Below are 14,354 nucleotides of genomic sequence, written 5' to 3'. Positions count from 1 at the left end.
CTCTTGCAATCTATCAAAAAAGCCAGAAAAATTTCTGTATTTCTCTGAAAAGTATACATATATTTAATTCTGATACCACTTGCTATCTTTCAAAAAAGCCAGAAAAATTTCTGTATTTCCCCCCAAAAAATACAGATATTTTATTCTTGCCCCCATTGCTATCAAAAAAGCAGGAAAAATTCTGTATTTCTTTGAAAAATATACAGATATTTTATTCTGATCCCACTTGCTATCTATCAAAATAGCCTACAAAAATCTGTATTTCTCTTAAAAAATACAAATATTTTATTCTGATCCCACTTGCTATCAAAAAAAGCCAGAAAAAATTCTGTATTTCTCTAAAAAAACAGATATTTTATTCTGACCCCACTTGTTTTCTATCAAAAAAGCCAGAAAAATTTCTGTATTTTTCTCAAAAAATACAGATTTTTTATTCTGATAGCACTTGCTATCTATCAAAAAAGCCAGAAAAAATGTATTTCTCTCAAAAAAATACAGATATTTTATTTTGATCCCACTTGCTATCAAAAAAGTCAGAAAAGTTTCTGTATTTCTCTCAAAAAAAAAAAGATGTTTTATTCTGATCCTACTTGCTATCAAAAAAGCCAGAAAAAAATCTGTATTTCTCCCCAAAAAAATACAGATATTTTATTCTGATCCCACATGCTATTCATCAAAAAATCCAGAAAAATCGCTGTATTTCTCTCAAAAAAATAAGGATGTTTTATTCTGATCCCACTTGCTATCTATCAACAAAGACAGAAAATGTCTGTATTTCTCTAAAAAAAATACAGATATTTTATTCTGATCCTACTTGCTATCAAAAAATCCAGAAAAAATTCTGTATTTCTCTAAACAAATACAGATATTTTATTCTGATACCACTTGCTATGTATCAAAAAAGCCAGAAAATGTCTGTATTTCTCTCAAAAAAATAAAGATATTTATTTCTGATCCCACTTGTTTTAAAAAAAAGCCAGAAACATTTCGAATTTCTCTCAAAAAAATAAACATATTGTATTCTGATCCCACTTGCTCTCAAAAAAGCCAGAAAAAATTCTGTATATTTTTTTTTTCAAAAAAATACAGATATTTAATTCTGATACCACTTTCTATTTACCAAAGAAGCCATTTGGTACAGGTGCCTTTTTTGCCCGAATAAGTAAAAGATGATTGGTAGATGCAGGGGAAGACAGCAGAACAGCAGCAGCAGCAGCAGCAAACCGTTGGAGGCAGCAGCACAAACCAACGGTTTGTTGGAGGCAGCAGCACAAGTTGTCAAACAGGTCTGAGATGTGTGCGGAGCACCAGTATGCTAGTAATTTTATTGAGAGGAGGGGGCCCCAAATCTGCCTCATATGAGTCCCAAAGAACCCACAGATGAGTGGGCACAAGCAGGGGAACAGCCAGAGACAATGTGACCGTGGGGGAGGTGGAGCTGGAACAGACACAGGGCACCCAGCAGATGCAGAGGCAGTCAAAAGAAAAAGAGCAGCAGAGTGGTTGCACACCCCTCTCCAGTGCGATCCTTTTCACGCTGAAAGACAATGACGGGTGCATAGTAATCTACATCCTGTGCCACAGGCAGATTCGCAGAGGACAGGCCGGATCACATTTGGGTAAAACATCCCTGCTTTCCCACATGTGCAAGAACCACAAACCAAAGTGGGAGCAGTACTTGCGTTCTCCTAAAGGAGGTGCAATCATGTCATCGTCTCTTCTTCCACCTCCATTGGCTCCTTCTACACCTCCAACTGTCATTGCTACTACGTCTCAGGAGGTTGGTGACAGCCAGATTTCAAGCTGCATCAGATGACGTTTGTAGCTGAAAGATGGGTACTCCAGTGTCCCCTTCAGCTCCCCTAGCTCCCATGTCACTTCAGCCCACTCTACTGGAGTTCTGTGCAAGGAATCAGGCTATGGGCCCAACCAACAAAACAGTCATCAAACTCAATTCACATCTAGCCAAACTATTGGCCTTGCAGCTACTGCCGTACAGCATTGTGCACTTTGCTCCCTTCTGTGACCTGATGGCCTGTGCTGAGGGTCGGTGGAATATATCAAGCAGGCATTACTTCTCCTGCACAGCTGTACCCAGTTTACATGTACATGTAATTAGTAACCTCACCCAGGCATTGGCATTCTCGGTGTCTAGTGAAATCCATGTCACCACAGACAGCTGGACAACCACGCACATAGTGGGATGCTACCTGTGCTTCACCGCTCACTGGGTGACCTTGCATAGCTCAGTGGGCAGTAGTCTGCAAGAGGCACTGCAGCACCTGGAACCCCCGCCGAGGGGCCAGTCCACCCCAGTCCACTCCCTCCACTGAGATATATATGCATTCAATCTCATTCCGTATATATATACCATGTCAGTCTGTTGCTCACTGGCCATCCGCTATACTCTCCCTAACGGAAGTGAATTGTTATTGTACCTCATCAAAATCAGTAGCATTAGGCTATACCTTGATTACTAGGTTTACACTATTAAAACTTTCTGCACATTTGACATGCTTCACATAGTTGCCATGGGGGAGGGGGGGGAGGGTCAAGCTAAACAACAGTCAAGGATGCCAAAAGTGTATATAATGCTAAAGCTTGATAGATTGTAAGCTCTTCGGGGCAGGGTTTAATGTACAGCGCTGCATAATATGTTGGCACTATATAATTGCTGTTTAATAAAAATAAAGTTTTAGTTTTAAGGGAATTTGAAAGGGTTAAAAGCCTCTTTGGGTTTTATTTGTATCCACTGGAAATTACCCTCATAATTGAAATAACCAAAATTTCATTAAATTGACCTGATTTGAAGCTGGGCAATCCAGCAAACCTGGAATAGATTTCTTAAAAGTCATTTGCTAGCAAATGTTTTGAATCTTGAACCAGATCCATTTCAGGTTTGCTGGATTACCCATCTTCACTGATGAAAGTGTATCCTCTCCGGCTTTGCATGGAAGTGTGAGGAGTTCCGCGCACCACATTCCACACAGGGAGCTCAGGCGGACACTGCTTCTACTGTATCCCCCTGTAGCGGCAGCAGCAGTAGTGGCAGCAGGCAGCCCATCCAAAAGTGTAGGCCAAGGCAGGGGGGATTTTCTGGATGCCTGGCGAAACCTGATGCAGCCACCTTAAACAAGTGAAGTGCAGGGGCATAACAATCGAGAACGCATGAAGCGCATGGTGCATGATTAGCATGTTGGCTCTTTTCTGGTTGTTGGTGGTGGTGTTGGCCACAGCAGTTATGAGGAAGATGCCTGTCCTGGCAGTAGTGACGCCATTAATTTTTGGGTCAACAGGCTTGGAATCTGCCCGCAGTTGGCACAATATGCCATCAAGCTTTTTTGTGCCCAGCATCCAGTGTTCTGTCCGAAAAATCCTTCAGTGCCGCTGGTGGAGTAGTAACGGAAAATCGATTACGTCTGTCGCCAGAAAATGTCAATCCCCTCACCCATCCCCAATACAGATGTCACTGATTGACACAAGCACTCACTAGGCCAACCAAGATGCCTCTGTGAACCAACACTGCTCCTGTGCTGAGTCTGTAGCTGCTTATCACCAAACACCCTGTCAGCTGAGCCTACCTTGGTTGAATTTTTCCGCTAGTTATCGCAACATCCAGGGGTGGCATTCTTCGCCAGTGTCATGCCTGCCATTGTGCCAGCTGGCAATTTACTTTACAATTCTGCTGCTTCGCCAGTGTCATGCCTGCCATTGTGCCAGCTGGCAATTTACTTTACAATTCTGCTGCTTCCAGGAGGCCAAAAAACTGCAGATGAAAACCCCCAGTACTGCCACACTGATAGGTACTATTGCCTTTGCCTAATTTGTATTGTAAGATTGAATGTTGGCATTTCACACTTCGGGTTGGCATTGACAATGCACTACACCCAGCTCTAGATGTCAGTTACCAATGCCATCCATGCTCCGTCTCATGGTCCAGTGCCTCCTCTTCCTGCCGTTGCTGCTGCCACCTGTCAGTACTCCATTCACAAAAATTGTATTACACACTTCTGGGTGTCATTGAGGATGCACTACACCCACCTCGAGATGTCAGTTACCAGTGCGGTCCACACTCTGTCTCAGGGCCCACCGCCTCCTTCTGATGCTGTTGCCACCTGTCAGTACACTATTCACTATAAATGTATTACACACTTCTGGGTGTCAATGATGATGCACTACACCCAGCTCTAGATGCCAGTTACCATAAGCTCCACGTTCCGTGTCAGGGCCCAACGGCTCCTCCTCCTGCTGTTGCTGCTGCCCCCTATCAATACTTCATTTACATAATTTGTATTACACACTTCTGGGTGGCATTGACGATGCACTACACCCAGCTCAAGATGCCAGTTACCAATGCCGTCCCCACTCCATCTTAGGGCCCTCCTCCTCCTGCTGTTGCTGCTGCCCCCTGTCAGTACTCCATTCACTATAGTTGTATTACACACTTTTGGGTGTCATTGACAATGCACTACACCCAGCTCTAGATGCCAGTTACCAATGCCATCCACGCTCCGTCTCCGAGCCCACCGCCTCCTCCTGATGCTGTTGCCGCCTGTCAGTACACTATTCACTATAATTGTACATTGGCAATGACCATGCACTACACCCAGCTATCCATGACTCTTACCAATGCGGTCTCCCTGCCTAGAGCTGACTAGAGGCCACACACTGCTACTGCTCTCGCTGACCCATGGTCCGTCTCTGGTCCTCCATCCTTTTGCCTAATGTCACCGTACTACTTGTCCACAACTTTATGGGTGGCATTCCTAACACATGTCATCCAGGTCATGATGCCAGCTAGCAATTATTATTATTAATATTATTATTATTATTATTAATAAGCAGGATTTATATAGCATTAAGATATTGTGCAGCTATGTAAATTCAATAGGGGTGCGTACATTAAATAGCAACGTGTTTTCCTGCTGTTTTGATGGCGGAGACTGTTGCTGTAGTGACTGTTTTGGGTTGAGTCCACCCTTTCTGAATGTCCTAATGTTTGTGCTGCATTTGGGACGCTGTCCATCACACAAAAATCCTATTTGCCTGCTGTCACTTTGCCTGCTGTCACTTTTTTAACTTTTGTATTTTTTCCTTGTTGCCACTGTTCTCTTTCACTTACATAGCAAATTTTGTGGTTCTAACGTATAGGGGCTTTGCTAATAATGTTTCAAGTTGGCCTATTGACTTTAATGTAATTCGCGAAATCGATTCGCCGAAATATTGCAAACTCACCGGAAGTTTGAGGAAATTTTCGCCAGACTGTCAGAGGCCTTCTTGCTCATTCCTACTTAGGACTAAGAACAAGAAAAGTAAGGTAATTTGTTGGTTCACATTTAGGTTTAGGTGTAGCTAAGTTGGAGAATTATGCAAAAAAATAAAATAAATAAATAAAACTATGTGTTATGTGACAAAATTGCCAAAGCAGATCAAGTATGTCTGCAACATTTGCCTATATATTTCCTGGCAGGAAATAATATGTACTTAGATAATGATGAATAATTTATTAGTTTGATTCTAAGGCAAATATCTTCTGTATGTTTGTGCTTATGTCTCTAGTTATTCTTTCAGCAATCTATATTTTACACATCATATTTCTATAAATAAGTTGTCCTGGAGGTAATTTGATTGCAAATTGTGTTACTTCCCTGAAAATTGTGGAGCAAATGTGCACAGTATTTTAACAATTAGTGATACTTTCTGTTTAATAGCCAACATAAACTAGCTGTGATATTTGAATTATTTATGCAACCTGCCTATTTGACAGCCTCACTGTTTTTATTTGCGTTTATGAGGGCAGCAATTTATTTTAATCATTTAGCCATCAAAGGAATAAGTGATAAAAAATGCACAGTGTATAAATAAAAACTTCTTCTTTAGAAGTGTTCCCATATTTCCAGTGACAAATATATGGACGACCTCCATTACATGGCTCTTATCAAGACATTGCATTTCCAGAAAATTATTTAAAGGTCATTATGTGTGACAATAAAATGTGATTTAATGTTGTAGATTTTTGTGTGCCAGCATGACTGTAATCCACACACAATGATGCTTAGAAAGCCAGAAATCTTTGTCAATTAGTGTCAAAATGTTTAGAATTTATGTTGTTGTTTTCTCATCTAAAATGAAAATGTTGCTTTCTAAGGCAGCATTTTATTAACTGGATAAAATATTTTGACAGCTACCATTGTATTGCATTAAGGTTGTCTGGCTAATGTGATTAAGTAGGAAATTGAGGAAAATTAATTATGGAAAATTAAGAAAGTACATCATTTCATGAGCAGTGGTGACATGTAAAACCTTTATTGTCATCAGGGAATATGAACTTATTTATTTGTTGCATCATTCTTTACTTTTCAATAGTAAAGTTTGTTACCTCGACATGCCAGAGAGAAGGGATGCTCTGCATAGCTAAAATATCCTATTTAAACTCACTTGGAGCATGCATCTGTTGTTTTATTTTGTTCCCTGCTGGCTTGTTGCTTACAGGCATCATTGTACCAAGGTAAAATATAAGCAATGATGGTAGAAAACATCTAGCTTTGGATATATTTTATGCTTATCTCAATAGGTGTTGAAGGCAGTCTATGAGATATTACAAGATTTAATGTCTTTGTAGTGGGGAAGTACACAGGGAGAATTTTATTGGAACAAAGAAAAAAATATTAACAGAAAAAAATCAGTGGTTACTATTAAAGCTGAACTTCAGGCAAATATTAACCCTATATATACACTGTTTATTTGGAGATAATTTCATCATTACTAAACTTAACACTTAACACAATGGGCCCGATTTACAAAAGACTGGAGAAGCTTATCATGGAAGAACCTGGGTGAACTGACAAACTTGCAATAGATCTGTTTCAGGGTTGAAAACATTTGCCAACTAATAGCAAATTATTTTTAGGAAAACCATTCCAGGATTGCTGGATCACCCAAGATCTCCCATGATTATTCATTAATTAGGACATTAAACAAGTGAACATATAGTGATAGATTTACATTTCAATCAGTTACAAGGAATAGATAAGGGACAGTAATTAAGGGACAAGACATTCTTACCAAATGATTTTAACTGACAGACAAAAATGTATCAAACAAGTATAAGTGCAGGCGGTGTGCATGAGAGGATTAATGTGAGCTCACTTAAGCACAAGATGTGGGTGATCTTGGGCTCTGTGCCCATTTGAACCCACTGTCCCATATTCACATCACTAAATTTTAAAGTGAACCTAAACAGAAAAACTAATTCTAAATAAAACTAAATAATCAAAATATTAAAATGAATTTGTTTCTTGTATATGCAATTAAACATTAAAGCTAAGGCTACGTACACATGTCAGGTGATTCTCATCCAATAATCGGCTCAAGCTAGTATCAGACGAGAATCTGGCGTGTGTGCAACGCTCTTCTGACATCGTTCATAGATCTGTCCTGGTGGATCCACGAATGATTGTAACACATGTGAAGGGGAGAAAGCGCAGCGGGGTGCTGCTCTGTCATTTTTCCTCCTCCCCTCTTCATAGAGCAGAACGACATGTACAGAGCTCGTTCATGCATCGTACAGGCTTTTGTCATTGGAAAGGATTGTAAAGGATTTTTTCCAACGACAATTATTGAATGTGTGAACAGAGCCTTAGTCTACACATACGTTTTCCATAAAGAGTCCATTAAAAACTCTAATTAACACTCGAAAACACATCCAAAACACCCCAAAAACTCTTCCAAATGCCCAAAACTTCCAATAATGCTTAAAAACTGTCATAAAAAATCAAAAACTGTCAAAAATTTCCCCTCCCTATTAACATGATTGGGCTTTTTGGGGCATTTGAGAGGCTTTTACCCCTATTCTAAGTCTTCCTTGCAACATTCCTTTTAAAACATCTTTAAATATGCATACAGCAGCTGTATGGGTATTTATATTCCTTTATAAATTAGGCAAATCTTAGGCAGGCTAAGACTTTTTTTTCTTGCACGTTTTGTAGTCTTTAATGTAATGTAATGTAATAAAACTCACCAGAAATGAGGATCATTGAGATAGTAAGAATACATAATTTAGCTAAAATACAATCCAAAACTTTATGATGTTTGGGTGATTTAGTTTGTAGGGAAACAAGAATGAATGCATAACAACTTGCAACAAAATGCAAATAAAGATGGCTGAAGACTCTAAACTAGACTGCCAAATCTGCCACACTCACCATTCTGTGTATGCTTGCAAACAATTGCCTTGCAACTTAGTTCTACTTTATTTAAATTATTTTTATGTCAGTTTACTCTAAAACCAAAATGGGGACCTGAAACATCATTATGGATGACAGCTGAATGTTAGAAAGTGGTTGGGGATCTGAAAATCTCCTTATTTTAACAAGTATGTATATAAGAAACAGGTAATTAACTAAAAGGTGATAGGCACGGGAAAATATAGCCATGAGAAGTGATGGGTTTGGATATTACTAATCTGGCCATGAGCAGCTCTGATATTTCACTGCTTTTCTTGCTTTTGAAGGGTATTTTCTTTTATTGTTTTAATATCAAAGTAAACAGTGAATACTGGAATTACTTGGGAATTTTATAAAAATGTATCTTTGATAGTCATAATTCTATTTATATGCTACAGTAAAGTTTAACAGCAGCCACCAGTGAGTACAAAACACATACTCGCCTTTATTTTACTGAATAAGTCAACAATATAATTTAATGTACAGCACTGCGTAATATGTTGGCGCTATTTACATCCTGTTTATTAATAATAATAATAATAATAATAATTCATACCATTTAAAATATAGGTACCATATTTACAACAGGGCTCACAATAACAAAATGTCATTGCTGTATTTGAATGACTGCACAGCTCGAACAGTTCAGCTAAATGTATTTTATGCTTGATAATAAAATTAGAATGCATAAGTCAAAGTGCCCTTTTAAATGATTTTATACCTGTCTATAACCCTGTAGTTCAAGATGATCTATAATATTTACTCATTCTAGTTCCAGTTATATAAATGTCCCTCTTCTTTCCTCAGCTATGTTACATAGTATTGCCCACTCACCGTGGAGCAGTGTCTCTTGTTTGGTCTCTAGTGGGATCATTACTGAGTACTATGAACTATGTACTATGAAATTTGAACTCAACCAGAGCAGAAACTAGAACACATTTTCAGTTAACCTAAATTCTTTAACACACATTTTGAATATATGTTTACTAATATAAAGTACAAAGTTTTCACTTACAGTTAAGTTTGGCTTAAAGTTTTGTATAACACAATTTTTTTTAAACAAATAAACTAAATTTGGCAGATCACGTAGTAAAAATGTATCACAAACTCACAAACTATGACCTATAGATGAAAAAATATATAAAAGTATAGGTACAAAACACTAATCGCATGGATTTGAACAATATTGGTGACCCTTTTTAAGCCCATAAACCAGAATTATTAATAGGACATGTGACATCCTATTCCCTATCCCCAACGCATGTGAGATAATTTAGAGATTTCTCCTTTAAGAAGCAGAGGAGATCTACGATTTAGTGCTATTCAGCTTGCAGCATACTTGTTTCCCTTTAGCTGTGTTTTGTCTCTTGACATCCCTTGCACTTATACTGTTCAGATGAATGGGAATTTGCAGCTGTGTTGCAGTTGATGAGCAGAATAGATCCTGATCAATCCCACTCTGCTATCGGCTGCTGGGTCCTTATAGCCTCCCTGCTCTCAGCTATCAGTGCCTGTTTAGCTGGGCTGATCTGTGCTGGAGTGTGTTTCAATTGATTTACAGTTTGCTGACTATTGCCTGTTTCTCGCTTATCCATTGTACGCATCATGGACTGACCTTTTACCTGTGACCCAGACTCTGCTTGTGCTACTCCCTCTGTACCTCATCTGGTGGACTGATCGCTGTATATGACCTTGGGTTTATACTCTAGATTTGGATTTGTAGAATATTGTATTGCTTAATTTGTGGGCTCCTGGTCCACGGCCAGCCCTTCTTCAGACACCATCTCTTGCACAATAAGTTCTGAGGGCAACCATGTGCTGGGAGAGGCAACCAGTCTCCCAAGGCTAAGCAGGGGCTTGCTATAGGACTGTGACGTTACCTTGGGGTCCTGGTGTCTGGGGAGTACTGGTGCTGGACAATGGCCTTACAGCTAAAAAGACTTCTCTTACATGTTATGTCAATGTTCATTTTTGTCTGCCTATCCACATTTACCCTACCCTGCTATAATTTACCCTAATTTAGGTCCAATTAAAAAAATATTTAAATGTACTACCTACTGTCCTGTACAAATAAAGGTAAGCTGTGAAAACAGAATTATTATTCAGTTTTTCAAACATTTCTGGAAGGAAAAATCTCAAGGTGGTCTTCATAATCCTTTTTTTAGTACAATCACATGCATATGAACAAAGGTGTATTTTAAGCTGTCACTACCCTGTGCAATGTCAACAGAGAATGCAAAGAATGCATAATCAAAGATTAACCATTAGATCCAATAATATAGGTAACCACCACTAAAAGCAAATCCTAATTTTTACTGTAAAGGTCAAGCATAAACTTGCCTATTGCAGCCAAATAATGTATTGAAAATTGTTGCCAGACATGCTTGATTGCATGATAACCACAAAGCATATTTTAATATTTTTTTCAACATCAGTTTTGTGTTTCAAGGTATGTATGTGAATTAATCCCAGATGATAATCCCATGATTTAACTGGCCATGTTTGAAAAAATCTAATGTTAATTCTTCTTTAGATTTATTAATAACTTCATAATACGATAACCAGCCACATAAGATAAAAATAGATAGAACTGATAAGGTAGGTTTTGTAAATAGGAGTGTAAAATTTGTGTCTATTAAGGTTCCCATTTATCTAGTTCATTGTATATACATAGTAGTAGTTAGTTACATTCAGCTGGAGGATGTTTCACGACTTTCCAGTTTTATTTTTGTAGGAAAATACCCCCACAATATAACCACACAGTCCAATGTCTAATCTAATCTAATCTAATCACTATGGAATTGACAAAGCAGGTGTTGAATTCCTAAGAACAGGAGGTGTAAAATTTGTTCAACCACCCTGATTTAGTTACATAATCCTATCCTTGGTGTCAGGAAGTCTGCATAGGCGTTAAACTTTTGAGAAACTTGGTTAAATATATGCATTGTTGTCAAAAACACTTAGACATGGTTTTAGTCTATGTTTTCATTAAACCAGTTAGATAGCTTACTATTATCTCATATTTTTTATAGATTTATGGAATTCAGAGACATACCATGAACTATTTTTTTCAGAGAAGCTCAATATATATTGTGCATAACATAGCTTAATATCTATACCATAGTTTAAGCCCATTTTCCTTACCACTATGGTTTTGGGAAGAACCAGAGGAAGCTCACCATTCAAACAGTATTTTGGCCAACATTCAAACCTGAAACTCTAGTGCTGCTAGTGATGGCAAAGTCATCATACTGTTAATATAATGTAATTTCTTTTTTTACCTACACAGTTGAAAGGAATACACATCAGCTATACAAACTGTGATTTAGATAATTGTTATTATTATAAATGCTGTTACTGCTAATTGATTTATAAAGGCCTGTATCCTGCAGTAAAAGTGCCTTTCACTTTCACCTATACAGCTATTCCAGTTTCATGACTATGTCTGTATACCAGAATAAACTATTTTTGATATAGTTCTGCTTGTCAAACTTTTCAGTATATCCTCGTATACATTTACATAGTACATTTGCATTCCCCTCTTGAAGTGAAACTTAATATGCTTTGTAAACAAAATGATAAATTTTGTAAGCCATCAGGGACTATAATGAGCAAACTTGCAGCCGTTTGCTGTGCTTTTGATCAATAGCCCCCATCATGGCAGCAGCAGGCAAGCCTCTGTCTATCTGATATTCTGTTCTAATTTTACCACCCAATCCTTTGCTACAATTTTACAGACATGTGTGTCCAATTTTCTTGATTTTGTATTGCCTGATCAATATTAAATCTAATTTACAATTCTGTCCCCTGTGAAGCTTGCATATGTTATGTCAACATACCTTAATGGCTTTGGCTTCCAGAGCAGCCTTGTTAGCTGTTGCCTCATCTGCTTCGACTAAACTTTTAACTGCTTCCACCTCCAATGTCTCATCTGCGATAATGTTTACCAGCTCCTCTGTCTCGCTGCTTCGTTCAATCAACATAGGCTTTAGCTCTGTCAGCTCTTGTTGCATGATTGCTATCTGATGAGCCAAAAAAATGAAGATATGAAAAAGGTTTGCAAACAAATTTTGCAATGAAATATCCCACTGACAAACATTAATACATTTTGGGCTTCATTTTGAACAAAGAAAACAAGTGAAAAAGTGAACAGCCATTGCAATTCAGCATTCTTCAAAAAATAAAAAAAATCTATGTAGTCATTATGGACAAGCTTTACTAAGTATCTATAACTAGTTCATTTTTCTTAGGATTTGTAATGCTCATTATAGTAAAGAAATAATACATTAGTGTTTTACATGTTTTAAACCAATTATATTGATTAGATTTGATAAAACTCACATAACATTTCACAAGCTAATTTATACCTGTATAAAGAATGTATGAGACTCTAACACATTTGATTTTAACTCAACTTCAGTTTTTACATTGGTTAATGAAAAAGACACATCCAGTTTAGCGCTTTTATGCCTCTTTCGAATTATACCTTAATACAGTTTGTCATTCTCATATGAGAGAGTTCTGTGTTCGGTAAATGTGGACTTTCAGATGGTTGTGAAGAATGTCAAATCAAAATAGAGGAAATGGTTAAAAGGTTCTATGGGAGTAGATTGAAATAGATGGTCCATTTAAACAGAATATATGGCCAAAATCCAGATGACATTGTAGATTTACTTAAATGAGTAAGAAACTAATATGAATGTCAAGATACACACTAAATCAATACCAAATATGTATATTCATCAAAAAGATGAACACCACATTATAAATAGTTAAACATAATTTGACATACCTGGTTGCTATTGCAAAATTTTAGAGATATTCTTTTATTGGAAGTTTTATTTAATTGCCTAATAAAACACCCAAGTAAAATGTATTGTTCAACAATCTTTTCTTCATTGCTGGTCAAGCTGCAGATTGTTAGATTTTTACTCAACCCATATATTTTTGGGGTCAATTTGAATCCTTTTGTGTATAATATGTGTATCCTATTATCCCACACAAAATACTGTCAATGACTGTGGCATTATGAAACCAAATATTACTACACTAAATAGCAAGTTACATAGTCTTCCTACATTTTCCCAACACATTTACTGTATACAACCTTTTAAAATGTCACCTACATCTATGATCTTTTATTCAAATGTTACAATTACCATACCAGATGTGTGTAAGAACAAGACTTTAGTGGGTGTGATTAATTTCTAGACCAGTGTTTCTCAACTGGTGGTTTCTAAAAGTGGTCAACTGTGGAGCAATTTGGACCACTCAGGTCATTTTAGCTGACACAAGTTAACTTTTTGGCTATATGTGAGTGACTTTCCTCCCACTGGCTGGCAGTGTAAACATCATTCTTCCCACTGACCATCACAGTAAAGTAATGTGGACTGGCCTTAAAAATAAGAAACGCAGTGTGCAAATTACAGTAACATTTAACTACTAATCAGAATAGTTCCTAATTGTTTTTTGTGACAATAAGTAAATTAATGTAGATTGCAACTAGTTGCTTTAGATTACTATATTATTAAATAAGCCTGTTCAATTCAATATCACACTGCAAATCTTAGAAATCAAAGTCTGTTACTGGTACAGGTAAAACCTACAAAAAATATTTCCTGGAACAATTTAAACTGACAGAAGCTGTCATCCATCCTCATGAGAAATGAGTTTAGTGAGTAATGTCAAGAGATGTACATGGATTTGAATGTCATTGGCATAGAGAGGATGCAGAAGTCCAAATCGGCTAATATTCTGAGAATGAATGATTGTACACAGGGGAAATAAATGAACAGCATTGTCCTTATGCACTGTCGCAAGCAGGAAGTGATAGGACGTATGTAATGGCTCTCGTTGGGCTCAGTGGAGATTCCATAATAATGCCACGTGATATTGATAAAAAATTAAAGCCAGTAGTAGTTGTTTATGTTAAAGGCAAAGTAATCTGACATTTTCATTTGAACTAAAACTAGAAATATCTTTCTTAAAAGAGACCTGTCCCCATAATGTTAATACATTTTATATTATCCTTGGAGGCTGTTTTTCTTGCCAAATACCTCTACTCTGTTGTTTATTGGGAAATATGCTTTTAGCCATTACTAACAAAATCTATTCAGTAAGCAGCCATCT

The 14,354-nt window shown here is 37.4% G+C and overlaps 1 protein-coding gene across 1 annotated transcript in view; it reads right to left on the bottom strand.

Moving 5' to 3' along the window:
• Positions 1-14,354, bottom strand: part of LOC140323815 (dynein axonemal heavy chain 3-like) — a 333,376-nt gene that overhangs the window by 154,233 nt on the left and 164,789 nt on the right. The window contains exon 28 of the mRNA XM_072401190.1: positions 12,065-12,247. Within this exon, the coding sequence (XP_072257291.1) occupies positions 12,065-12,247 (183 nt within the window). The remainder of the gene's footprint in view (positions 1-12,064; positions 12,248-14,354) is intronic.

Source organism: Pyxicephalus adspersus, chromosome 2 (genome assembly GCF_032062135.1).
Source record: "Pyxicephalus adspersus chromosome 2, UCB_Pads_2.0, whole genome shotgun sequence".
NCBI classification, from domain to species: domain Eukaryota; kingdom Metazoa; phylum Chordata; class Amphibia; order Anura; family Pyxicephalidae; genus Pyxicephalus; species Pyxicephalus adspersus.
The sequence above is the reverse complement of the archived record's forward strand: the minus strand, read 5'-3'. Positions and strand labels throughout refer to the sequence as shown.